Source organism: Podarcis melisellensis (assembly GCF_964234715.1).
Source record: "Podarcis melisellensis genome assembly, chromosome: 5".
Lineage (NCBI taxonomy): Eukaryota > Metazoa > Chordata > Lepidosauria > Squamata > Lacertidae > Podarcis > Podarcis melisellensis.
The window spans coordinates 27645781-27673101 of NC_138537.1; the positions used below are offsets into that span (position 1 = coordinate 27645781).

Below are 27321 nucleotides of genomic sequence, written 5' to 3' on the forward strand. Positions count from 1 at the left end.
ATGAAGGCAACACAGGATTTAATTCCTATTCATTTCATCGAGAGAAATAAGAATGCATTTAGCTGTCTCACTGAAAATCAGCGAGTTCTCATCGTGCTTAACTGGATCATGCTTCATGCGTTTAAACTCACCAGTCAGCTTGGTTTTTTGTGATTTTTTAAAAAAACATCAACAACGTAATGCTAAACATACCAAAGGAGGATGCCATCAGCAAGTGACTTAAAAAGGCTATCATCTGTTGGATCCATAGGGAGAAGGTGCTTACAGTCTGGGTCATCGTGAAGAGCCTTGTTTATCCAGTTAACAAAAGCAACCTTTTCCTCCTCTGGAAAAAGAAAGAGAAAAATCTTAATCTAAAAACCAGGACAATTACAAAACATAATCACAAACTGAAACTGAAAGGGACTCAATGGTCCATCCAATCCAAGACTTGAGGAAAGAGATTCTATAGCACAATTCTTGGGCAGATTGTCCCACTTCTGAAAGAGTGGTTAGGAAGTTGTAATATTTCTCATATACAGCTTCTCCAGTCTATCACAGGGTTGCCATACGTCCAGAATTTCCCAGCCATAGCCAGTATTCGGCCCTCGTAAGGAGCATCCAGGCAGAAAATGCTTAAATGTTCAGGAAAGTCAGGGCGTCTTATGGCCCATGCTGGAAGTGTAGATTTTAACAAATTTCATTTAAAAAATAGCTTAAAAACCTCAATTGATGCATTCAGCGTCAAATGACCACAGAATGCTGGCCATTTTGGCTGGTGCTGATGACAGCTTGAACCCAACAACATCTAAAGGACATCTTGTTGCCTATCCCTGATTTAGAATTTATTATGGTCCGAATAGCCTTATGCACCAAGGAATACGTGTATCCAGAGAATACTTTTAAATTATAAAACTATAATGTTACTCTGGAAAGTGAACTTTAGCATATAGTGATTTAATTTTTGTTTTAATATTTGCTCTGGCATACATATCAGATTCTCCAGAGAGCGCAGTAAGAATTATTGAGAAAATCCAGCAGGTCAGCCTTGAAATATCAGCGCTTCAGCCATTTTCTACTATTCAATATAAATGCTACCTTTACTTCTACAGGATTTTTTTTATTTGAACAAATGACAGGTTATTTACCTGAATAAGAGTGCTGGGTCCCCTCGCTAGAAATTGGTGATGTTCCTCCAATTGCAGTAATTCCCTTTTTCTTGTTTATGGATTTCCGGAAGGATTTGCTAATATCTTTACTTTTCAGTTCCTGAATAACCTGGAACAAAACAGAGAGGAACAGTTTCCACATGCCAGACTCAACAACAGAAAATATGATGCACAAGATCTACCCGAGGAAAGCGCTTACCTATGTACAGAGGCTAGGGGACTGCATTGAAAAATTCAGAGAATTATGAATTTTGAAGGATAACTGCGTATAAAGTTGCATATTGCTCTGGAAATTTCTAATTAGGCAAGTTCATATTTAAATGCAAACAGAACTTAATTTCTCTCACACTCCTTCCACCTTCCAATCCTTTTCCAACCAGTCCAAATAACCACTTAACCAAACCACAGTATGTTTTAATAAAGCTGTAATGTCAAATCAGCAATGTAGGAAAAGGGAAGAAAATAAGAGAAAGGAGAGGGAGGAAATAACTAAGCGGGGTGAAATAGAAAGAAGTGGGCAAGTGTACATCTTCCTGGAAGGGACTCTATAGAATAAGGAAATATATCACTAGTGCAAAATATAACACCGATTTCTTCTCTCTCTCTCAAAAGTGCATGCAAAGATACTGCTGAATTGCAACTTATCACCAAACTTAAAACCATGGAGACACCTGGTCTTAACAAAGACCTTGGATTCTTATCTCATTATACATGACAAAGCCATTTTTCACCTTCTCACCCCTTGCTTTTTCCTGTAAGACCTATTGCAGTCGTTAAGAGTCGTCAACAGGCTCATCACAGCTATCTGCCAATCACCCATTCCCACCACCCTTCTGAGTAATACCCCTCCCCACCTTCTCACTATATAGAAGGGTCTGGAAACTTCTATTTCAGTGTATCTGAAGAAGTGTGCATGCACACGAAAGCTCATACCAAGAACTAACTTAGTTGGTCTTTAAGGTGCTACTGGAAGGAATTTTTTTTGCAAAGATACTGTGATTTCAGATTATGCTAAAGCAGCACTTTGATTTTTTTTTTAAATGATGCAAATATGTTTAGGATAATTTTACATTATCGTTATCAGCTAAAGCTGCATAATAGAAGCTGAAGCTGCATAATAGCCAATCAACTATGTAACCATTAAGCTCTTTTTCCTTTCAGACATTACTGGAGATTGCTAATTGCAGTCTATATGGTATATTCACCCATCATCCCGTTCAATTATGCAAGCCCTCCCTATCTTCCGATGAGACACTTTGAAAAGTTCCATCTTTTAATAGGCTACATCACTTCTGCATCATTAATCTTTAAAATGCACTACTTTCAAAGTGCTTTTAAATACTATTTTTTAAAAAAACAGCACAGGTTAGCTGTCTCCTTGTAAAAACAAAAATGCTCTGCACCACTTTTATATTACCTGGTTGATAAATGTTTCTGTGTTAGTCCTGGGCTCTTATAACACATCTGTTAAATGGCTAGCATCCAGAACCAACCAGGTAGTTTATTAATAAAAAAAGAGCAGCAACACAAGTGATACACTTATTCATGTCTACTCAAGAGTTAAGTTCCACAGGCCTCAATACAGCTTATTTCTATGTAAGTGTGTACAATGGTACCTCAGGTTACATACGCTTCAGGTTACAGACTCCGCTAACCCAGAAATAGTGCTTCAGGTTAAGAACTTTGCTTCAGGGGGAGAACAGAAATTGTGCTCCAGCGGCGTGGCAGCAGCAGGAGGCCCCATTAGCTAAAGTGGTGCTTCAGGTTAAGAACAGTTTCAGGTTAAGTACAGACCTCCGGAATGAATTAAGTACTTAACCCAAGGTACCACTGTACAAACCTGCAGCCTTAAGGAGTAATCCAATACTAGAAATACGCTGCCTGAGGGGCTGTAGATGGTGGAAACCCCTCTATTCCCTTTGCACGCCATATATGCCACCAACGTAACAGACCAATACACACCCTACCAGCACATCTGATGTGCTGGTTAAAGTGTGCCAAACAAATGGATGAAACAGAGTTATGGGGAAGATCGGGGCAGCATGGGCAAAAGCACTCTGGTTTCCAGTAACTGCTTTCCAGTTCCTGCTTCTAACTGTGGAGGCAGAGCATAGCAATCATGGCTAATAACCATCAATAGATCTCTTCTTTATCTTCTGAGCTAAGTGCATGTAAGATATGGCAGCTATTGCATCCTTTCTCTCTCTCTCTCCTACACACACACACACACACACACACACACACACACACACACACACACAAATATCCTGCCAGCAGTGCTTCTTGTATAGGATTGCTCAGTTTGCTGTAGCAAAAGCAGTAAAATATTCTTCCACCAGGTTGAGGATCAACACATTTATTGTGGCATGGGCTTTCACTGAAAAAAAGGTCTATTTTAGCCGATACATTTGATAAAGAAGGATCTTCCATTTATTCTCAACACTATAAACCTTTAAATTGTTATTCTGAGTGCGTCTGGTCACAAGCTCTTTCTTCCAAACCCAACATCACTGATGAATACCAGTGAACGTTATGGAATCAGGAACCCTATAGCCATTCCTCAACTAATGTGGCAGGCAAATCCATTCTTTTACTGCTCACATTCCTGGTGTGCTGATACAGTACATAAAGGTGTGTTGTGTAAAGCAAAGCTACAGTATGTAACCCAATATGCTTCTAAAAGCACAGTTTAGTAATGGCCTCATGCTTCATTTATAACCAACAGTACTAAACTAGTTTACTATGGGTAAACAACAAAGCCCGAGAAAGTGGTTCACTTACTGATACAAATTCTTCGAAGTTGATTTTGCCATCCTTGTTGTTATCAGCCACTGCTATAATTTTTTCTACAATTTCCCGGACTTTATAGCCAGGCAAGGGAAGGCTTGCTTCTTTGAAAAGATCCTGAAGTTCGTAATCACTGACATAGCCACTGTTATCAATATCTGTAAAGATAAAATATCATACCTGAGGAATCACTTCTCCTCACATGAACCTACCCAAAACCTGCATTCATCATTCAAGGCCCTTTGTTGTGTGCCTCCCCCAAGGGGAGCTGCAGAAGATGACAACATGAGAACAGGCCTTTTCAGCAATGGCTTCCTGGTCGTGGAATGCTCTCCCCTGGGCGCAACATACATGATATATATTTTTTTCAACCTGTTGTTTTGCACAAGTCAGGTATATTGGAAAACTTGTATCTCAAATCTAAAAAAAAAAATGGCTGTGAATAGAATGGATCTCAGGTTTCTGGAACTTGTAGGAGCCACTCCCTTATTTTAGGGTGACCCTGTTTTCATTCCAGACTGACAGCAAACTCAGGTGGCTGAGTGCCTACTAAAGAGAATGGCAGCCTCTTTTCAACAGTCAACTTAAAATGGGGGGGGGGGGGAATCCAAAGTTGCTGTCAGCTTCCTCACTCCTGCCAGAAGATTACCTAGCTGTATCTTGAGATACTCATGCCTTCCTATATTGACAATGGACAGCTGACTGTTTTTGTAAAGCAATGAATGTTATACTCTTTCTGGGTACCTTATGTTGCCTTATTCCAATTCTAAAAGCTCCATTTTCACTGAAGTATAATTTTTCAGAGGCTATTTAAAATAAGAACACAGCATGCTTGTTGTCTGCAAGCCTTGTGGATAAAGACTAAAGGGAACCTAAAGAAGCCAAAAGCTTTCTGAAACTATTTCAGAAAGCTGAGCCCTAAAGGTGTACGAAGGAGAAGAGCAACAATTTATAGCCTCAGTTAAGCATGCTATTGATTTTTCTTTTTTTCAAGTGACAAAATTATCATAACCTTTAGCTGTAGAGTTATTTATTAACAGTAGCCTCTACAAAATAAGCAAGTATCACAAAGTACAGTTCTCTTGAACTATAAATGAAGAGCAGTGTGAGGAAGTAAGGGAATCCTAAAAGATTAATCCATAGACCTTCAATTGCTTCAAAATATTAGTTTACATTCTGTTATAAATATTGATGGGAACTGTGGTCTTTGAAGTGAAGCTGGATATAATCAAGATTATTATTCGCAAGAAAAAGCAGTGAATTGAGTTGGATCTGAAGGTTCCCTTCCACTGATGGAAGCTGTCCTTCCATTGGAGAAATGAGAACCTAATCCAAATTGACATATTTCAAATAAATGCAATGTTATGCATTCAAAATCAGTCCCCCCCTTTTTTTAAGAGAGAGGATATTTCTTCCCCTCCCCTTTGGCATGTGTAGCTAGCGCATTCAAATGTCTTTAAACTAAAGGGACAGAGACAGCCTATGAAACACTCAGGGGGGACTATGGCATGCTTCTTTAAATGGCAATCTGCCCATCCCAGAACAGAACAGCTCAAAGGGCCTACAAAAGCTCTGCACACATACCTATTTTACTGAATGCTTCTTTTAGTTCCTCCAGTTCCTCACGAGAAATGGTTGTTATGTTATTCTCCATCTCTTGATTTCCACTTGTTTTCAGTTCTTTATTCCTGAGGATAATCAACAATACATGTAACAAAGTATACTTTTAGATAGAAAACACAAGCAACTAAGCAATGGAACTGTGCAGTAAAAGTATTCTGTAATTAATATTATATCAATTAGTATTTCCAACCTATGCTATTTTGAGTACCTAGACACCCCTACCAAACCAGGGCCAGTACATGCTTTATTCTCATAGTTCTCACCATGCAGATACAACTTTATCAGTAACAACAGCTGGCCCAATGAATGTCTCCTGAATGATGACAGACGCAGTGGTGTAGTGGCAATTTAGCAGTGCAGGAGCTCATCATGACAGCCCCTATAGCCATGACCCCACAGACAGTCCAAAAAAACAGGGAAGGGTCATGGCTCAGTGGTACAGCTTCTGCCTTGCATGCAGAAGGCCCCAGATTCAGTCTCCAGCATGTCCAGGTAGGACCAGGAATGTTCCCTACCTGAAGCCCTAGAGACCCTCTGCCAGTTAGAGTAGACAATAATATGCTAGATAGACCAGTGGTCTGACTCAACATAAGGCAGCTTCCTGAAAAATGCAGCAACTGTGCTGATCCAAGATATATTATACCACTCCTAAGAGCAGCACTAAATTGCAGCAGAGTTACAGAACAGTAAGTTGGCAAAGGGCCACACAGCGATCAGCATGTTGGACTTTGGCTTGGGAGCCTGGGCTCACACCCGTGAATAGCAATAATGTTCACAGTCGCACCTTAGGCTACTCACTGACTCAACTAAGCCTATCCCAGGGTTACTATGAGAAGGGGTGGCGCTGTGGTCTAGACCACTGAACCTCTTGGGTTTGCTGATCAGAAGGTCGGCGGTTCGAATCCTTGCAATGGAGTGAGCTTCCATTGCTCTGTCCCAGCTCCTGCCAACCTAGTAGTTTGAAAGCACACCAGTGCAGGTAGATAAATAGGTACCGCTGTGGCGTGAAGGTAAATGGCATTTCCATGCGCTGTGGCTTCCATCACAGTGCTCCATTGCACCAGAAGCAGTTTAGGCATGCTGGCCACATGACCCGGAAAGCTGTCTGTGGACAAATGCCGGCTCCCTCGGCCTGAAAGCGAGATGAGCACCACACCCCATAATCGCCTTTGACTGGACTTCAACTGTCCAGGGGTCCTTTACCTTATGAGAATAAAATGGGGTAACCCACACTCAAGTGTGCCAATCTGACCTCAAAAAGAACATAAGAAGAGCCTGCTGAATCAGGCCAGTGTCCTGTCCTCTCAGAGGTCAACAACAAGTGGAACATGGGCACAACAGCTCTCTCATTTGCTGCTTCTGACAGAAGAGGTGGAGCATATCCATCATGCTTAGCAGCCAATGAGAGCCTGATCCTCCTTATTCTCTCTTAAAGCCATCCAGGTTGGTGGCCATTGCTGCCTCTTGCAGGAGTGAATGCCAGTTTAACTATACACGGTGTATAGGGAAGGGACAAAAGTTTTTCTCCATCGACTTTCACCGAACCAGGCATAATTTCCATCATGAACGATGAGCAAGATAAAGATGCATATGCTAAACTGCAAAGTAGCCTTACAATCTGCTATTTCATACGCTGGTGAAGCTCATTACAAACCGACGACAAGAAAGCAATCTATATTTCCCAACATATCTTTTAATATGACACTTTTGTGTCTCTTAAAATAGTGCAAGAAAGGCTTTCACCAGGTAGATGAATAAATACAGCAGATGGTGTAAAACAGGCACGTCTAAAGTCCGTTTTGGGGGCCTAATCTGGCCCACTGGTCGGTTTAATCTGGCCCCTGTAGCAGTTTATTTCCTGGGGTAAAATCCCCCAAAAAGGTCAACAACTTCAATCCTAAGAAAAGCTCAGCAACTTTGGGGTACAATTGTAAAAAAAAAAACAAAAACTCAACAACAGCAATGTTCACTTCATCAAATCTGGCCCTCTTTTTAAAAAGTTTGGGCACCCCTGGTGTAAAATCAAGGTCAGTGACTACTGCAACATGTCCTTGATAAATAATGGTGCATAAATAGCAGATTTATTCCAGACTCTCTCACATATAACTCCACTTTATTAGTTACTCTGCAACGCTTACTCAATGTTTTTGAATTATTGCAACCAAGAGGGGCACTCTTGCACTACTGTACAACAAAGGCAGGAGTGGGGGGCAGAGATCTGGAACTTTTGTGGCATGAAAAGTTACCGCAGGAAGTTAAAAGACATTTGCTGATGTAAAACAAGGCAGCATGACTGCCCTAAAACTTTCACAGGGACCATTGAAAGCAGGATCACATATAACTGCCCCAATCCTACTGTATCAGCCATTTACATTTTTTAAAGCATGGTAATTTATGCAATTAATATAATATCACATCTAGCCTGGCCCTTAACTGCCAAAAGCTATGGAACAGAAAGATTAGCTCTAGGATGCTTTGGGAGCTTTTATTGCAAGAGAAAACTGGACAGACCACTGGCAGTGATGCTTTAGGTACACAATGGGGTGGAGGAGAAAGTACAGGCAAGCTGCATAATATGAATCAATAGTTGCCTCCCAACAATATTATGCTTTTCCTTCCCTTTATGCAAACAAAATAAAACAAAAATAGTAATGTTAATATGCATATGGCTCATTGTGTACTGCAGACACCAAACTGAACACAAATGGTGAATAGCATCGATGATGATCTCAATCAGTTTATCTATAGAAAAACAAAACAAAACAACCACCAGGGTAATTTAATTGTTAAAGTTGTTATTAGAGACCCTTTTCCAGATGACCCAACACTGAACTTTAGGCAGGTAGTGAATAGGGAAAGGGCTTTTTTGTGGTGACACCCCTAATTCTGGACTGTTCTCCCAAAACTGTTCCTTAGGCACCCAGCTTGAGGAACTTTAACTGGCAGACTAAAACTTTTCTGTTTGTCTAGGCCTGGGATGCCCAACATGGGACCCGTGGGCTGCAAGGCACCCTCTGACACCCCACTTGGTACCCAAGGCCACCTGCCCCTCCCATTTAAAAATAATAATAATAATTGAGGAGGTATATGGGGTTGTTCGGCTGAGCAGCTTGCCTTCGTTTTTCCCTGAGTATTATTTTTGGGAGTGTGTGCATATGTTAGTAAGCATTATACAGGTAACAATCCAAACAGCAAATATAATTTTTTGTCTAAATAATATTAGATCTATTTGTAACAATTTTTAAGCAATGATCATATAACACTATGCTCTGACCTTATTGGGATTAAAAATACATTTTCTAGAAATCACATCTTGGGGGAGTTGTGAATTTTCTGTCCCATTATTCTGTCATTATTTTGCTACCTACACTAAAATGATACAAGGTGCGATCTTGGAGTATGATTTTAAAAAAGAAAGAAATGAAAGGGGGAGAGAGAACACAAATTGCAATCCTACGCATTTCCACTTGGAAGTAAATCTTATTGAATTTATTGGACCTTCTGAACAAACATTCTTGAGTTTGTGGGTGTTTCCTGAATGGGCAATAAACCTAGCTGCAGAAGTAGGGTTTGCTGTAATTGTTCTGCAGTTTGCTTGTGAAAAGCAGAAGTACTGCAGTTGGGACAGGCAGGGAGAGAGAAAGTGAATGCAGAGGGACAGAAAAAAACAGCAAGTTGTTGAGAAGTGGAGTATTTTGCAGTGCTGGGCATCCTTCTGGGGATCTGATGCAAGTGAGCAAATCTGCAAGTTTGTTTGTGCTAACATGAGGATTAGTATTAGTGCATGGGGATTTATTCATCTCTGAAAAACCAGGTGGGCTGAAAACAATACCTTTCCAGCATCTAGTGCTATGGGCAATGCTCACCTGAATTCAGAGAACAGAGAGTGAAAACTATGGTACCGTAGTTCATTTATTGCAGCTGTTCACAGAACAAGGACCAGGAACTGTGCCATCTCATCCGATACTTTAATTCTGCAGAATGTACTTTGATAACACTTTGCATTGTTTACGAAGACAAGACACATTCATCTCTTATGTTTTAAAGATCTATACTACACTGTTATTGTCAAAAGACGATTATTCATATAAATAAAACTCAAGACAAACAAAAGAATAAATGTGATTTGCATCCTGTTCTTTGCACGACACTCATCATCTGTAGTGGCTACATTTTAAGCATGCTTGTGAGAAAGTTCCATTACAACTGTGCTTCCTGTAAGTAAAACTTGGCTGAATACCACTCACTGGCTTTAAACTCCCAGGTCCATTTCCACAGTCATAAAACACTCAGTCCAGAGCAGGCCCATTCACCATTTTAATGGGTTATCACAAACTAGCTCTTAACTTTCACCATCAGCCTCTCTTGACTTACACCAGAGAGGTCAGCAACCTTAAATCTGAGTCTTAAAAGAAGTCAATTGGAAAACACTTATTTATTACCCTCAATCCTTAAAACAAATTTTGAAGAATATTCCCTGTTTAAAAAACAAACTGAAAATCTTGGGTGGCCTACAAAGACTTCTGAGAGAAAAAAGCTGCTATCAAAGGTGGGGGGGAGAGAAAGCTTACAAACTAGAGACAGTTCAAACACCCAATTATAATTGGCAAAGCTGGCTTAGCAACCAGATTTTCTAGCTCACATTTTAATGGGCACAAGCAGCCAAAATTTAGGACAGCTTTCTCATAGGAACATATTTCAAACAGGTAGAAAGCATAGCTTTAGATTATTCCATATCTGTGACAATGTGACCACACTTCTCTCACCGGTGCTACATTCTGAGAAAGTTCCACATTTGAAAGCCACATTCTATATAAAATTATGTCCAGTTTGTCGATTTTGAGCACCTGGAAATACTGGCTCCACAAGTCAGTGAAGCTGCAAGTATAATCAGTTCAGTCCTTGCCAAAGCAGGACTAGGCCATACACGCTAATGCTAAAGATTAGCACAGCAGATCAAGATGCAGAGCCACTGACTATGCTATTTAGTCTCTCATTAGTGAAATCTAAAATATAATTCTCAAACACAGATTTGCACTATTACTGCCAAATCTCACTGTGTCGGGGTGTGGGGTGTGTGTGTGTGTGTGTGTTTCCTTCACACTATGTTTTAAGAAAGTCAGCAATGCCTATTTCATGAGATGTAGGTTACTTTCACAACTAAAAATAGAAGTCAGTGCCCTTGGATATAAAGGATAACTCGCCTGACTGCAGGAGTTGGGCGAAGCTAGCTAGAAGTATAAAAGTTAAGCACCTGTGTGAGTTTAGCAACAGGACAAGACGGCAAGGGAGGTCAACCTTCCCCCTTCTTTTTCGTTCTTACAAAGCCCTGCTTCCTACATGAACAGACCCAGCAAACAAACAGTAGTTACGAAGGCTATGGATGGGTGAATGTGTCAGTTTCGTTTTATCTCATTTTCTCACTCTCCCAGCCTTCAGTTCAGTTCTCCACATTTCCACATCCATCTGTACTATATTAAATAATAATAATCCTTGTGAAAATTCATCAGCACTTTAGTCCATTTCCCCAAAAAGACACCTATTTTGCAAAACAATTTTGACAAGCATACCCTGGGAGAAAGTGACAGTGAAAACTAAACCTCCCGTGAATGCTTCAGCAGGGACTCTTACCTTTTTTACTCAGCTGTGCATGTTTGTTTGTTTGTTTGTTTTTGTTTGTTTGTTTATCCATACTATTGTCCATAACTGTATAAAACCATCTATTGTTCTTTTTGTGTTGTAACTCAAATGCCCAATAAAAAAATAAAAAATAAATAAAAAAAGAGGACCTTGCAGAAATATTGCCTGCACTTGGCTGACGAAATAAAGGTGCTATCAGCTTCCATCAATATGCTAGAGGGAAAACTAAATGCCCTCACCAAAACCCCTACCTCGATTTTGAATCCATTAATTCATCAGGGACCTGATAATCATGAGGCACAGAGCATAAGAAGGGGACAGCAGCTAGTAAACCTTCAACTCACCCCTAACAATATATGCTTGAATATCGCTCACTCCTGCTTCCCCTACTATGCTTGGAGAAATTGTAAAGCTGCTGTGATCTCACTGCGAAAGTTGACCAGGTCCTATTTGACCCAGAGTGATCTCCTATCATTAGAATGGCTGCCAGAGACTCCAAAATTTAAGCGCTTGTTGCTCAAGTTCGACTCTCCTAGGCTACCTGCACTCTTGAGAAAACTTCAAAATCGCCTCAATTGGTATGGAATCTTCCCACAAAGATGCTTCTTTAACAACTGTAGGGGCATTATTGGGAAAATCCCAAATTCGACAGATTTGGCTAACCGGCCTACAAGGAGGATTGAGGATTATGACCGGAATTCGCAGCAACGGACCCTCCCTATGAACCCCTCACCACAATTTACTAGCCGACCATCCCACCGGCAAGAAGAGACTGCCTTAAGGCATAGAGCTTTGATGGGCCCAGCCTCGGCCATTATAGATGCTCCTAAAGATTGGCAGACACAAGCTCATGTGGACCCCTCTGCAGCGATAACGATCTCCAATCCTCAAAATGGCTGCATCCCCTGTGCTGATACCATGACGATGCAGGAGACACTGGGAGACCCAGTAGCCCTCTGGACAAATACTGAGGCAGCGGCAAAGCTAAACAAGCTACTGGAAGCTAACCGAAAAGGATGTCTTTCTTCAATCTTACATAGTGCTTTTCCATCAACAAACCCTGAGCCTCAAGGCACGACTCCTGCAACCACAGAGCATACGGCAAACGACGAGTCTATGGACTTGTCGGTTAGTAACATCCCCTCGTATCAAGATTTTCTCCTACAGCGACCTATAAATTTGCCCCAGCCACTAGCTGCTCCTGTGATATGTGACAACTCGAACCTGAAAGGCAAACAATCAAAAATTACCGCCTTCTTTCATCCTACTGCCCCTTTACGCAGCGTGCACCTCCATTTGGATGCTCCAGGATTAACCGCGCAAGAGAAATCATGACTTGAGGGAAACACAAAGCGGTCTCTTACACTATTATCATGGAATGTGGCTGGTATTAAATCCAAACTGATAGATCCATCATCTGTTACCTATATAAATGGCAGCCACATCCTTCTATTCCAAGAGTCATGGGCCTGTGAGGACTTCTATCTACCAGGATATAAGGGCTTCTATCTGAATGGCACGCAGAATTCGGTATCACATGGGAGACCGCAAGGAGGTTTGGCCACCTTTGTTTCCTTAGCCATAAACCTTCAGGCCGAAAAAATCGACATCCAGTCGTCACTCATGCTGATTATAAAGTTACAAACAGCAGAGGAAATGATAGTAGTGATCAACATCTACTTATGCCCAATTTATAAGAGAAATCTGGTTGATCTGAGATGGCAGGAAATCCAAGCGACATTGGAAACGCTTTCTGATAAATACCCAGAAGCCTCCTTTCTGTTGGCGGGAGACTTTAATGGACGCCTGTCATATACTGACCAAACCTTATTCTCTAAATTTAACAAGTACCCTTCTTCACCTTTTATGACTACAGATCTTTTACCAAGGAAATTCAAAAATAACATAGCCACTTACGCAGGTTTCAAATGTAGGCAAACCTTGCTGGCCCTCAATTTCCCTTTACTAAATGGGGCAGATGTGACCAACTTGCGCAAGATGGGGGCACCAAAATCTGGAATGGCAGAGCATTTCTTTGACAAGCATACCCTGGGAGAAAGTGACAGTGAAAACTAAACCTCCCGTGAATGCTTCAGCAGGGACTCTTACCTTTTTACTCAGCTGTGCATGTTTGTTTTTGTTTTTTTGTTTGTTTATCCATACTATTGTCCATAACTGTATAAAACCATCTATTGTTCTTTTTGTGTTGTAACTCAAATGCCCAATAAAAGTGATTTGGGAAAAAAAAGGAAAAAAAAACTTTTCTCTTTTCTGTCTGGATTTTCACTTTTTAAAATACAGCAACCCTAATAAAGACCATAGGGACGCGGGTAGTGCTGTGGGTAAAACCTCAGTGCCTAGGACTTGCTGATCGTAAGGTCGGCAGTTCGAATCCCCGCGGCGGGGTGAGCTCCCGTCTTTCGGTCCCAGCTCCTGCCCACCTAGCAGTTCAAAAGCACCCCAAGTGCAAGTAGATAAATAGGTACCGCTTTATAACAGGAAGGTAAACGGCGTATCCGTGTGCGGCACTGGTGCTGGCTCGCCAGTTGCAGCTTCGTCACGCTGGCCACGTGACCCGGAAGTGTCTTCGGATGGCGCCAGCTCCCGGCCTCTTGAGCGAGATGAGCGCGCAACCCTAGAGTCAGTCACAACTGGCCCGTATGGGCAGGGGTACCTTTACCTTTAATAAAGACCATTAATGCCTACTAGCTGTGGTGACTTTAGGCTACGTCCAGGATCAGAAGCCTCTCAATATCAGTTTCTGCACATGAAGAAAACTCTCAAATCCTGTCTGAGATACACTTTCCAAATGGCCAATATATCCGATTTCATACAAACATTTTAATTTGGATACTTTTGGAAATATTTCAGTTTTATTAGCTTTCATAAAATTGAAACCAAATAAAACTTACTGGTTTACAGTGCAGTTCTGAACTGGGTTTCTTTACTATAAGGAGACACTGTTCTATGGCAAATGGATGCAGGATTAGTTACAGGAAAACATCTCAGATCCAGATTTGAAAGGACATAAGGACATAATAGCAGCTCCTCTGGATCAGGCCAAAGGCCCATCTATTCCAACATCCTGTTCTCACAGTGGCCAACCAAATGCCTATGGGAAGCCCAGAAGCACAACTTGGTTCAACAGCACTCTCCCACTTGTGTTCACCAGCAACAGGTATTCAGAGGCATATAGTGGATTCAGGGGAAAACATCATGACACAGTCCACATTTGCACTGCCACTAATATTTTGGTTCCATCTTCTTACTGGTGCAGTGTTTGTATGGCTCAGTACAAATGTCAGCATTTGGTCTCCCTGATTTTGCTAGACGATTGAGAGGAACTCAGCTAATTCACAGATCCATATAAACCCCTAGTAAGTCAAGACTTGAGCATGTATGTTGCCTCCTCAAAAGAGCATTGTGCTTGAGGCAATAATAAACCTCTGTGGTGTTTGTTCTTCAATGGTCTTTTTCTGCACACAGGTTATCTCACTTGAGGTGCAATTCATAGAGCAGGCACGTCCAACAGGTAGATCACTGGCTCCCCCTAACGAAGCTCAACAAGTTTGGGTCTCCTAAAAAAAAGTTCAACGTTTCTGTCCTGCACCCCAAAAAATGGGGCTTTCCTCCTCCCTAAAAAAAGCTCAACAACCCAAAAGAGGGGTAGATCACTGTCATAGAGAAATAAACATACAAATGTGTACTTACACTATCAATTTTCAGTAAATCCAACTTTGATTAAAATTAAGTATATAACATTTTAGCCACTAAATATGTGTGTGGAAGGAAAAGTGATCACTTGACAATAGCTACCTACCCCTTCACTCTTCCCCCCTTAAGCATTGTGCCTCAAGTATTCATACATAAAACAGTCACCCAAATTCATCAATAGTATCAGTTTCACAGTTTGCTTAGCCTGCATGATTGAAAAGGATCTTAGCACACATGTGCTTTGTATTGTATTCCGCTTCAGTAAGAAAACACTACAATAGAAAAACTGGATGCTATGGAACAGGCAGCATTAAGATAACATTTTCTCTGAAATACTACAGCAAGCAGAGCTAGCAGCAGCACCAATATATGACAGGTTGTCTAAAAAAAATGCCATTATAAGGATTTCTTTTTTTGTTGCTGGAGTTTGCTTGACAGCCTTCTGAGATATAGTATTGTATGTCTTTCCCTCGGCGGTTATTATATCCTGATGGTGGGATATACTGTAAATAGCTGCAATTGCAAGATCAGGTTTTTTCAGTCAGAAAAGTTAGAGCCTTCTTTATTTATATGTATATATGCTGCTTTTTCACCTGAAATTTTTCAAAGGGGCTAGACAACCATGAAAATTTGATCCACAAAAAACACACAGAAGCAGAACAGAATAGCAGTAAAACCACTACTAAGGGGCTGGGAGGCGGGGGGAGGGATACTTTAAGGAATCATCTGAACAGACAGGTGGGCTCATAAAACCCTAAAAGGAGTGTCCCACTTCTCTTAAACCAACACCTGCTTCCTCCCCCACCATCCTTCAGCTCCAGCGGTGGAGATCTGCCCCTCCACAGGACTAACTATGACAATCCAGAGAAAACTGAGAAGAATAAGCATTTGGTCTGGCAAACAAGTAGGATGGCCACTTAAACAACGCTCCCGCAGAAATAAAAGAAAGATGCATCATTAAAAAGGAAGACAAAAAGAGAGCATAGACTGCATGTGCTAATTTATATGTACAGATGTACTGTAATTTAAATAGAAATAAAATACATTTTAGAGTAGAGGGAAGGTCTGTGACCAGTGTGCCTGCTCGGTCTGGGCTCTTTATGAACACAGACTTTGGGATTTGTTTCAGCTAAGGCTTGGTCTACATGCACAGCAAAATGACCAGGCAGAATCCTGAGGCAGTGAACACTATGACTTGTGAGTTGTAGAAAGCAGTAGACTTTACTACAATAAGTATGGGATATCATTTTGAATATTCCCCCATGTTTTGAAAAAACTCATTTTAAGTTTTTTTTTTTAAAAATCAAGCAAACTTGGCCATGAGGTGGAAACACTCCTTGCTGTGCCGGCTTTCTAATTGCAAGTTTATTATTTTTTAAAACAGGGAATATTCAGAAATGTCACCCACCCGAACTGTCACCTTCCCAAACCCCTTTCCCGCTGAGCTTTCATCAACTGGTTTGGTTTCTGTGACAGTCAAAGAAAGTTGTAAGCTTGTGCTTCAAAGTGCAGTGTGGGAATAATCAATGTGGTTGTCTCCAGATGTTGTTTGACTACAGCTCCCATCATCCCTGACCACTGGCCATGCTGGCTGGGGATGATGGGAGTTGTAGTCCAGTAACACTCAGGCTGCGAAGGGGGTGACCCGGAGAAAGTACCAAGGTCCAGACAGAGAAGCCTGATGTGCTACTATCAGCCTCCCTGACCTGTGGTTCTAAACCTTGGCTTACAGTTCCAGTTGCAGATAGGTAGCCGTGTTGGTCTGCCATAGTCAAAACAAAAATGCACACTTAAGAAGTGTATCTGAAGAAGTGTGCATGCACACGAAAGCTCATACCAAGAACTAACTTAGTTGGTCTTTAAGGTGCTACTGGAAGGAATTTTCTTGGCTTACAGTGTCAAACTAACACTAGGAGACTCAAATCTCCACCCAGTCACATCAGTGACCTGGGGACAGTCACTATCTCAGCATAACTGACCTCAGGGTTCCTGCGAAGATACAAATGGCAGTGGAAGCATGCATACCACTTGGAGACTCCTTATTCGAAGAAATAAAAATATAGATGCAATAAATAATAGTAGTAGTAATTCTAGAACTTCTTTGTAGGTTATATTTGCAGCAACATCACCTGCAGAAAGGGAGCAAGTGAGCCAGACACAGGTTTACCACTTCAGTAAGGGCTAAGCCTTCAGAGGCCAGAACTCCTGCAGTGAAACTGGGGGCTAATCGGCTATTTTAAGGCCACTCCAGAAGCTAATAATGTAGTGATCAGCATAAATGTACAAAAGGTCCCAGCTTCAGAAACAAATCTTCTACTCCCAAGTGCAATGAAGTTAATTAGTTATCAAAGTGAGCTTCAGGAATTTGTATTATTGAAATATCTGAAAGACATTAACAACGGTATTTATTACAGGGGAATATGGCCTTCTGTTACCCTGCTAATTCCTGGCACAACTCTACATGGTTCAAAAGATTATTAGATTAGATGACTAAGATACTATACTACAACCAAGACAGGATTTTCCGTCATGGAAAGACTTTCCGCCCACAGTATTGATGTTCTACCTAGATGTATTTGTCTGAAAGAGAATGTAATCTACATGGCAAGAATTATTAAATTAGGATACCCTTTCCACTTCTGTCATTTTCTTAACAATAATAAAATACTGTAATGACACCTTCAAAAAGCAGAGAATGATTTTAGTTAAGTATTTAAAATTTGAAAAGAGCTGAATAAAGCATTTTATTAGAGATCCTCAAAGCCCTTTAATGTGTACAAAATATTTTATGTGTTGGTTCAAGGAAAAATTGCCATAAAAGGAGAATTCCCTGGATGTCAAGATCCAGGTTGGGGACAAGTACTCTTTGGTGAGAAAACCCCAACATAGATTTAAAATGGCAAAATGCACAGCAAAGTAAAGTGTGGAAATATACGCTATTAGATCTTCCAAAATTTCCCATTGCCCCTTGCATAGGAAAAATCACACACACTTTGGAAAATTAAAGATTGGTTTACTTAAAAATTATTTGAAGATCCAATAAATATGCTTCAAAAATTGCTCAGCCAGTGAAACCTGGCTTAGTTACAAAGTGGTGAATGTTCCTAAATTATTGGTATAGCAACACGAGAATGGCTTGTGAGAGCCATGCAGCTAAGCTGGAGCAACCAACTCACACCTCTTCACACACTGAGCTGCTCAGGTAGACTGGAGCAGAATAAAGCCTTGATTACCTAGTTCCTCCCAAGATGAGGGGGACTGGACATAGCTAAGCCTGACAGGACAGTTTACTTTATGGTATTAACTCCTTCTTGCCCTAATTAGACTTTAGCAACTTGGTTATAGGACGCTTACCCTATAAGCATTTTGTGTACCACTCATTACTCTGAAAAACACTTGTAACATTCACTTGCCCATTCACTAGACTGGGCTGCAACAAGAGCCATTGTGGAGTAATGGTCAGAGTGTTGGACTAGGGCCTGGGAGACTGGGTTTAAAATCCAAACTTGACTGTGTCCTTGGGCCAGTCACTGCCTCTCAGCCTAACCAACCCCCCAGCCCAGTTGGAGGGATTAAATGAGGAGGGGGAGAAAGACATACGTCACCTTGAACTCCTTGGATTAAAAGCTGGGATAAATACAATAAATAAATAAATAAAACAATTACCGATCTGGTAACACTACATGTGAATGGGCTGATCACACATGTCAAATGTATTTGCACGTGCTGGGCGTCAATAGTGCAGCTGGAAATTTTTAGATCGTGGGCTTAATGGTCTGCTGTTATACTGGCACTTACATGAAAAAGCTACAGAGAGATGACACGTGAACAACTTTTCCCACATTAAGGGGAACTTGTTTTAAAGGTCCACACATTTCTGATCATTCATTCATAAAATACTTTAGGGGAATGCAGCACTCCCTCCTTTGGTTCTCTTATCTCTAAATGTTGCACACTTTGCTGTAACATGTGCAACTGTTCTCTTCACAAAAGGATGAGTCTTCAAATTCTATTCTGCAATCCCCTGCTAGCAGAGACAAGGAGAACCACAGAAATAGTGCACTCAGCTCTCTTGGGGATGCAGGACCTCATGTTACTCTCTTTCTCTCTCTCTCTTGACCTACTTTGGGAAACAACAGTAGCGGCATTGACAGGCTGTGATCAAGAAACTGCCATAGGGAGTGCAAGGAGGGATCATAGTGGGGAAGTAGATGTAACAGATACAAAAGAGACGGGTAGGGTGGAAACATCTGTGGTTCATAATAGAGCATGAAGCTTCTAGCAAGAAAACGTGTCTATAAATGTAAAGCTATTAGGAAAATTACAGGCTAACATTTCTAAACAGAGTGATTTTGGTGAAGAACACATTTGGCAGCAAAATTAAAGGATTCCAGAAGCAGTGATAAAAGAAAAAAAAAGCTTGAGATAAAGGGAAAGGATGCTAATGACAGGGGAAAGAAAGAGTGTGCAAAAGCAATTCAAAACGGTTTGCACGTTCAAGTAGAAATTACACATTAAACACATCTAATAATGTGAGCTGAAGGGCAGCGAGCCAAAATTTGAATTTATTTTTAAAGGACTGAATTACTCAGCAGTTCATATATAATTGTACTGATGTCAGCACATCTGAAAACTTTCCAATGTGTACTGTGGCTTCTTTTCGGTTGAAAAAGTCTTTCACGCTTGTGCTACAGTCTTAAAAGTAGTTGAATGCCACTCCTCAAAATTACTTGCCTTGTTACAGAAATTGCTTATCAGTCTTGTCTGTAATTGAACTCCCTCAAAGAAAAAGATTGTACTAGTATTGAAAATTATCTATCAATTCTTTATCAAAACCACTTAACAATGTACCCACACTTTAATCTGAACTGCAACTCTATAGGACTCAGGCCCAGAACCCATTTCCAATACTGGGGCTTGCACTGGGACAGTGTAGGCACTCTGAACACACACAAAGGACATTCTAAGCCAGACTATTATTTGGTACAGCAGTAGGTTATTTTAGCAGCATCACCGAAGCAACTGTGATATTAGAGGGAGTCCTCAGAGTCTGTTATAGCCAAGTACACATATAGAATCCAGTGCTTCCACATCAGGTACACTTCCCTCAAGGCTATGATTTATTGATTTATATATGTAAATATATTGCCTCCAAGGAGCTCAAGGTAGTGTACATAGTTCTCCCCACACCCCCATTTTATCCTCACACAACCCTGTGAAGTAAGTTAAGCTGAGAGTGAGTGACTGGCCCAAGATCCTACAGTGAGATTCATGATTGATTGCAGATTTGAACTCTGGTCTCCCAGGTCCTAGCTCAACACTCCCAGCTACTGCACTGCAAGTGTGAACTTTGGCACTTCTTATTTTCCAGACTAAGTGGTGCTTGACCCTTATATCATTCTGCTGTACTAAAGCCTACCTCTTGGATCCTGAAGAGTCACCAATATTCTTTATCCTTCCCTTCTCCTAAGGAGCTCAGGACAGTGGACATTCTTCTTTCCCACCACCACCAGTTTTAATTCTCTCAACAATCCTGCAAGAATGAATCCACCAAGAGATAAGCCCACTTCAGAAGCGACCTACCACAAGTTCTAAGAGCAGGTGGAGGGAGAAGCAGGGTCATGCCTGATGGACATCCTGTTGGCTCCATCCACAGACCTCTTTATTTGTTGTGGGGGGGACCCACCTGCATTTGGTTGAATGCATATAGACTCCTCCATATTCTGTTGAGAACCCAACAGAAGCAGGCACTCTCCCTACTACATGTATTCCTGGAATTCATGGGATAACATCTGAAGGGGACTATAGTGACCGGCTCAGTGTCACCCAGTGAGTTTAATGAATGGGGCTTCAAAGCTGGGTTACTCTCAGCAGAGTCTGGCACTCTATCCTCACCACCATATTTGTCAGTTCATTTCTCAAGCATCTGTACTACAAACTTATATTTTGTTTAGGGTGTTTCCAAACTGGTGTTTATTCTGGGTTTGGTGCACTCCCCCCCCCCCCCGTGTCCACATCATTGGCATCAAAATTAAGTATATTTAAAAAAATATCAACAACTACCTGTTTGCAATATCTGAATGACCCATTTGCAATATTAAGCACCCATGGTGCCATCAAATATGACATCCTTAAGAGCCTGCAATTCTAGTCACAGATACTTGGGAATAAGTTTGATTGAATTCAATGAGAGTTCCAAACAGCCTTGTGCTACAGTTAGGTAAAGTGCTGAAAAAAATTATGTTACATATCTTTACTGCCTCCCCTATTCCCTCTTCCCACACAGAATTACAAGTATCAGAGTCTTCTGGGAAGATGGAATGGATGTGGAACTAGTTTAAGTTTATTGTATAAATATGCCCTTGGAATTAATTGGAACAGCTCAAGTTAAAACCTGAAACAGCTTGTGACGCAAAATGTAGCATTCAGGTATTTACCACCTTTTTGTTAAACAAGTTTATTGCTTTATTATAGTTACTGCCCAATATACAAAGCTATTAAGCAGGCAAATTAATTCCAAAAAACTGACATTGACAGTGGAACAGATTTATTTGGCCTGCACTTATGGCTAGTAATAGTAGCTATATCTGGTTAAAGTTTCCTAGGTTGCCTTTCATCACACAAGTTGTTTAAATATTGCAGAGACTTCATGCATCCATAAATCCTTCTTATGTCTTACTGGCAACATCTTCCTCATTCTATTTAATTTTAGAAACATGTATAAGGTCAGAATTCCTCACAGTTAAAGAAGAACAAGTAGGAAACAATGTGGCAATTTTCAGCAGTAGTAAACAGGCATATTATTGTAAAAAGGATAGCCACTATTGTCCAACCGGATCAATAAGGATCAAAAGTGAACTAATGCTCAAATAGAGTGATGAGCAATTACGTAACTCAGAGAGACACTCATAAACAGAACATGCAAAGCTCACACAGAAGGCCAGTTTACTAAATGCGCATTGCAAATATACAGTATCATAAGATAAGGGAAGTTTCCTTGCCCCTCCACCCAAAAAGTTTTTCCAGAGAAGCCGGAGAGGCCCTCCTGAACATTGTGGCATAGGCTCTGTGGGTAGAGGTCCTCCCAGTTTGCAAGTGATTCCTTCTTCCCCAGCAGCTCTGCACAGATCTTATCCCACGTTGTTCAGGCTCCCTGACCCCTAGGGCTCCCAAGGCAGCAGTGGGAAGGAAGGAATGGGGGGGGACTCCTCCCATGAATTTCCTTTAGTTAATTTACCTTAGGATCCAAGCCATTGAATTATATTCTAGAGCTGGAAAGCATCTGGAAAAGAGGAACTAAAACAATCAAGGGGCTGGAGCAACCCCCTATTTGGAAAGGCTATAACTTTTGACGCATTTTAATTTAAAACAAAAAAGTTATTGGCATGATTGTGCTGTGAAAGATTATGTATGTTGTGCAGAAGGTTGATGGCTTTCTCCCTCTCTCAAAATACTAGGATCATCAAATGAAGCTGAATGTTGCAAGATTTAGGACAGACAAAAGAAGTATTTCTTTACACTGTGTATAGTTTAACTATGGAATTCCCTTCCACAGGTAATGGCCACCAACTAAGACAGCTTTAAAAAGTGTTTAGACAGCTTTATCCTCCACAAATTTGTCAATGAGAGGTGGGTCACTTATTTCAAGCCATCTTCAGCATGTGCCTAAATCTTTGGATGATCATAACCTACATGCATATTCAGGCAGAGATCCCGAGGTAAGTTATTTGCTGCTAAGTTATCAACAATATCTTACTGAGGATAGTAAAATAAGGGAAATTTAGGTCATATATACAAGGATGAAATCTTAATCCTATATAAATAATCAATCAGACTTCATGCAGCTACAGATAACACAAATCATTTCCTGTTTCCTATTCCATATTTCTTTTCTCTTATCCTTGCCTATGTAGCTAAATGGTTGGCTTAAGTTTCACAACAGGATGAGGCATTGGTGTAATATGATAAATGCTGGCCTCCATCTCCCATCAGCCCCAGTCAGCATGACCAATCGCCAGACATGGAAGTTGCAGTTCAGCAACCTCTGGAGGGCCATAGGCACCCCAGCTAAGCTCTAAACACACTCCTTTCAGTTCATCATTGCAAGCTCTAAGTAAAATACTGATTACAGGTTGTTCTGAACAGATTATATATAAACACACAAGCACAGCATAATACATAAAGCAGTGCGATCAAAGGTGAGCTACCTAGCCTATTAGGCTGACACTTTAATTACCATATATGGATGAAATTGCCAGTGATCAGACTTGTTATCAAGAACGGCGACGAAGTACCCAAGAGAATAGACATTTTCTGAACTCTTGCAAACACATGCATTTGCTACTTCTCTTCCATATATATTCATACTTTAATTGGTCCTTCCTTTAGCATAGATGAAGTAAACTAATCTTCTACATCAAATATTAATATTATACTGCTGAATGCAGGAAGTGCTAGTTTAACATATATATGAAGCTGTTGGGAACATTAGAGATTTTTGACATATTGAGTGGTATATAAATGCTTTAAAATAATTAAGCAGTTATTTGGAGATTTGATTTTGAGCAAGCTGTCATCTGTAAGTTGGTGATAATTATTTTTATTTTTCTGTACCAAGTTAGGTGAGACTGAGCAAGTCTTGGACCAGCGCTTAGATGCTGACACTCATCCAGAAGACAGCAGCAACTTGAAAATGAATTCTCATAAGACAGAAGCCCTGTGGGCAGATAGTTCCTAGATCTGAAGCAACAGGTGCATAGCCTTGACGTGCTCTTAGAGCCATTGTTGTCATTAGAAGCTCAAGTAGTCTCCAGGGAAAGGACTGCCTTTTACTGCTGGCTGGTTTTCCAGCCATGGCCATTCTGAAGAGGTAGAACCTTACCACAATGATCCACAAACTGGTAACCTCAAGACTGGACTACAGTAATTTAGTCTGTGAGGGACTGCCCTTGACTTTGGTTTGGAAGTTGCAGCAAAGCTTCTCTCTGGAGTGACTTACTGCGAATGTATAACACCAATTCTGAAAGAACTGTACTGGGTGCCTATGTGCTACGAAGCCTGCTTTCAAATACTTGCATTGACTTACAGCCCCTTATATAATTTGGGTCCTGGGTACCTGAGAGAATGCCTTCTTATGCTAGCCCAGAAGGTGCAAAAGAAAATACCTCTGCCACACCAGCTTCCAGGTGCTGCTACATGAAACTCCCCATTTTGACAGGTGGAAATATAGGCGACAGCAGCTTCTGCACACTGTAGTGCTCTTTACCAGTGAGACTTCCCCACTGGCAACCAAATTCCCCAGCCAGTGGAGTTGGCAGATCTGGATAAAGAGACACCCATGCCTCATCCACTCCCCCCCAAAAAAACAATGGGTCAGAAGTTATTGTTCTGTACCACAAGAAAATGGGCCCCAGAGTGCCAGTTGCAGTAACAGCTCATGAGTGAACTATTTCCTTCCTGGCCAGGATTTTTGTTAGTGGGGCAGGTCCTTTGTTCGGGGGGACAGGCCCAAAGTTAGCTATGTATTTTTATTGATTTTGGGGGGCAGCTGCCCCCCCCTTGGCTACACATATGTTCCTGGCTCAAACAAAACTTGTTCTATTTTTCTATAATTTCCCCACCCTCAACTTCCATGCCTCCCTAGGAACATCTTCCTTCTGGTTTTGAGAACCAATGCTATCAATTCTCACAATGTGTTGTCAGTCAGCATTCAGAAAGTTAGTTTAGCATGTTCCTGAACCATATTCGATACGTACTTAAAATTGTTCAGAAAACTATAAGGATATTTGAGAATTTCCAGAATGCTTGTGTATTGGTTCTCTCCAGTCTACGGCACTGCATTAATTTTTCATACTCGTCCATTCCTATCTTATACAATAAGCATCAAGATAGATCCTGAGGTTAAACAGCGCTCATTTCCTCTCCAAGGATCAAACACTGCAGGAAAAGAAGAGTACCGGTAACATTGCTGCACCTGAAAGTCTGGAAATATCTCAATTCTTCCATATGATCTCAGACACACTTTTGATCTTTGAAAGGATCAAGGAAGGGGGGGGAATTGCTTTAATTCACTGCTGTAGGTAGATTTTATGGGGGGGGGGAATCTGGGTGTGGCCAGCCATGGATGAAAAACAAATTGCCAAGAGCTCTCTCAAATGCATCCATCTTATACCCCTGAGGACAACTGGGCCACAAACACGCTGCCTTCATCTTGTTTCCAAAGAAATAAAAGCAGCTTCAGCAGCACTGAGGAGAAGCAGACTCGAGAAGCAGCAATTACGCAGCAAATTGCATTGCAGCTCTGCTAACGGGGACCAACAGCAAACTATTCAGGAAATGATGAAGGGCCATATACTGACGGTGTTACCTTTTCCCCTCAGGAGGTTAAAGTTTGGTTTTAGACTGGCACTTCACAAACACCCACCCAGCCGAACTGCGCTCTTGTAATATTTCTGCCCGCCAAGAATGAGAGGCAGAGAAAGGAAAGGCATTTTCTCTTCTCCTATCCTGCCTGTGTAAAGGCACAACACAATCCCAGCCTTCTCTTGCTCTTCAGTTACAAGCAGAATATAAAGTTCCACTCGGTTTCGTACATGACCACCTCCCTTGGTAGGAGGGGACAGTTGCTAAAGGGAGAGAGGAGAGCTGCTTTGTAAGTCAAAATGTTGCCATCCTTCCTCACACGCCTTAGGCAACACTCCCTTACCAGGCCTGCTTACTAGACACGGGGGTTGTGCCAATTTACAAATGAAAAAACAAAAACTGAGCTGACGAAGCCCACAAAAGTTTCCACAATCCTAGAGAACATAAACCCGGCATTTCTGAGCAGCCGCCCTGTAGTTCTAAGAAAGGAAGGATGCAAAGCCCTCTGCCCTTGGGAGGGACGGGGGGCGGGCGGGCGGAGGAGAGGTACCTGTGAGACCCCCGAGGTTCTGCGCTGCTTCCTTTGCCCGCTGCTGCAACGCGCAGTCGGATTTAGCTGCAGCTCCGATTCCAGGCGAGGTTCCTCTAAGCGCCGCAAAGTAGAGAGAACACCTGCAACCGGCCGGCAGTCGCCGCACTTGCTGATTGGCAGCTGTAGCAGTCCATCGCCTTGCGTCCCCGGAGATGGGAGGCGGGCTTGGATCAGTAGAACGCGCTCTCTGCGAAAGGAACTGGGAGGGGATCTGTTGGCTTTGTCGTTATGGGATCAAATTCCAGAGATTATCAGTGTGCTTTAAAAAAAGAGAGAGAGAGTGAGATAAATTGATTATCGCAGAGTTCTGAACTGGCTACTGAGTGTTTGGTAGGCGATTTTGCACAGGTTTCTCCCTGCCCCCGTGCAATCCATGAGATTTAAGGTGCTAAATGCAATCCCATGCACGTTTACTCAGTGGGATTTACTCTCTAAGAGGCGGGGGTTTTTATAGCATTGCAGCCCAGGGCTACAATTCCTTTTGTACACTTGCTTGGAAGTGGAATTACTCATGAGCCAACATAGATAAGATCCTGCTGCACCACTGATTGCTTCAGTTTTGTTAAATTTATGATGCCTGAAATAAGATTTTTATATACTGTAATATTTACTATATTTTGTTATGTGTCACACAAAGTAAATAGCACTCATGATCCAGAGCATATTTTCCCGCCCAAATCTTTAAACTTGAAACACACATAAAATGATTCTAGGTTTTCCTGCACCATGTGCTTTTATCTAGTTGTGAATTATGATACCCAGGTCCAATGAAAAAATAAACTATTGAAATACTAAGCGTAATTATTTCTAAGTGAGTATGGTTAGGATGTGACTCCTGTCCTCAACTGTAATCCCACAGGACATCATGTCTGAATATAAAAAGAAGAACAGAAATCAAACCAAGGTGTCATCCCCCTATTTATTTACATCTGGAAAGAAACTGTTTTGAGTAGATTTGTACAAGCACATCGGGGATGACAGTACCAGTATGGTTTTGGGATTATACTAGGATGACCAAGGTTCAAATTCCTACTTCCGATTTCTCAGCCTATCCCACCTCACAGGGTTGTTGAGAGGATAAAATGAAGCGGAGCTGATGCATGTTCACGCTTTGAGCTCTTTGGAGGTAAGTGGGATATACCTGTAATAATAAAAGCTAGTTAAAATTCATTCAGAATCAGTGCTATATTAGGAAGATTAAGTGCAGCTGTCACTAAAAACCAGGCATCAAGAACTTCTATATGCAAGGTAGCTTAGGGTGAGAGAGAAACTCTGAGGTCTCCAACAGGATTCTTACCTGTACTCAATGTGATAGCATATATTGCTTGTTAGTTAACATGCATATTCCAGGAGGCATGGAAGGTGTATAGTTATATAAGAATATAAGAAGAGCCTGTTGCATTGGCCCAATGGACTATCTAGTCCAGCATGCTGTGTTTTCATGGTGGCCACCCA

The 27321-nt window shown here is 41.3% G+C and overlaps 1 protein-coding gene across 1 annotated transcript in view; it reads right to left on the bottom strand.

Annotated features, from left to right (window-relative positions):
- The window catches only part of PLS1 (plastin 1), a 50709-nt gene extending 24604 nt beyond the window's left edge, over positions 1-26105 (bottom strand). Inside the window, exons 1-5 of the mRNA XM_081911036.1 lie at positions 25825-26105; positions 5520-5623; positions 3930-4093; positions 1128-1257; positions 193-325 (exon numbers count right to left, since the gene is read on the bottom strand). Coding sequence (XP_081767162.1) covers positions 193-325; positions 1128-1257; positions 3930-4093; positions 5520-5589 — 497 coding nt within the window. The 5' untranslated portion in view covers positions 5590-5623; positions 25825-26105. The remainder of the gene's footprint in view (positions 1-192; positions 326-1127; positions 1258-3929; positions 4094-5519; positions 5624-25824) is intronic.
- Positions 26106-27321: the final 1216 nt, after the last annotated feature.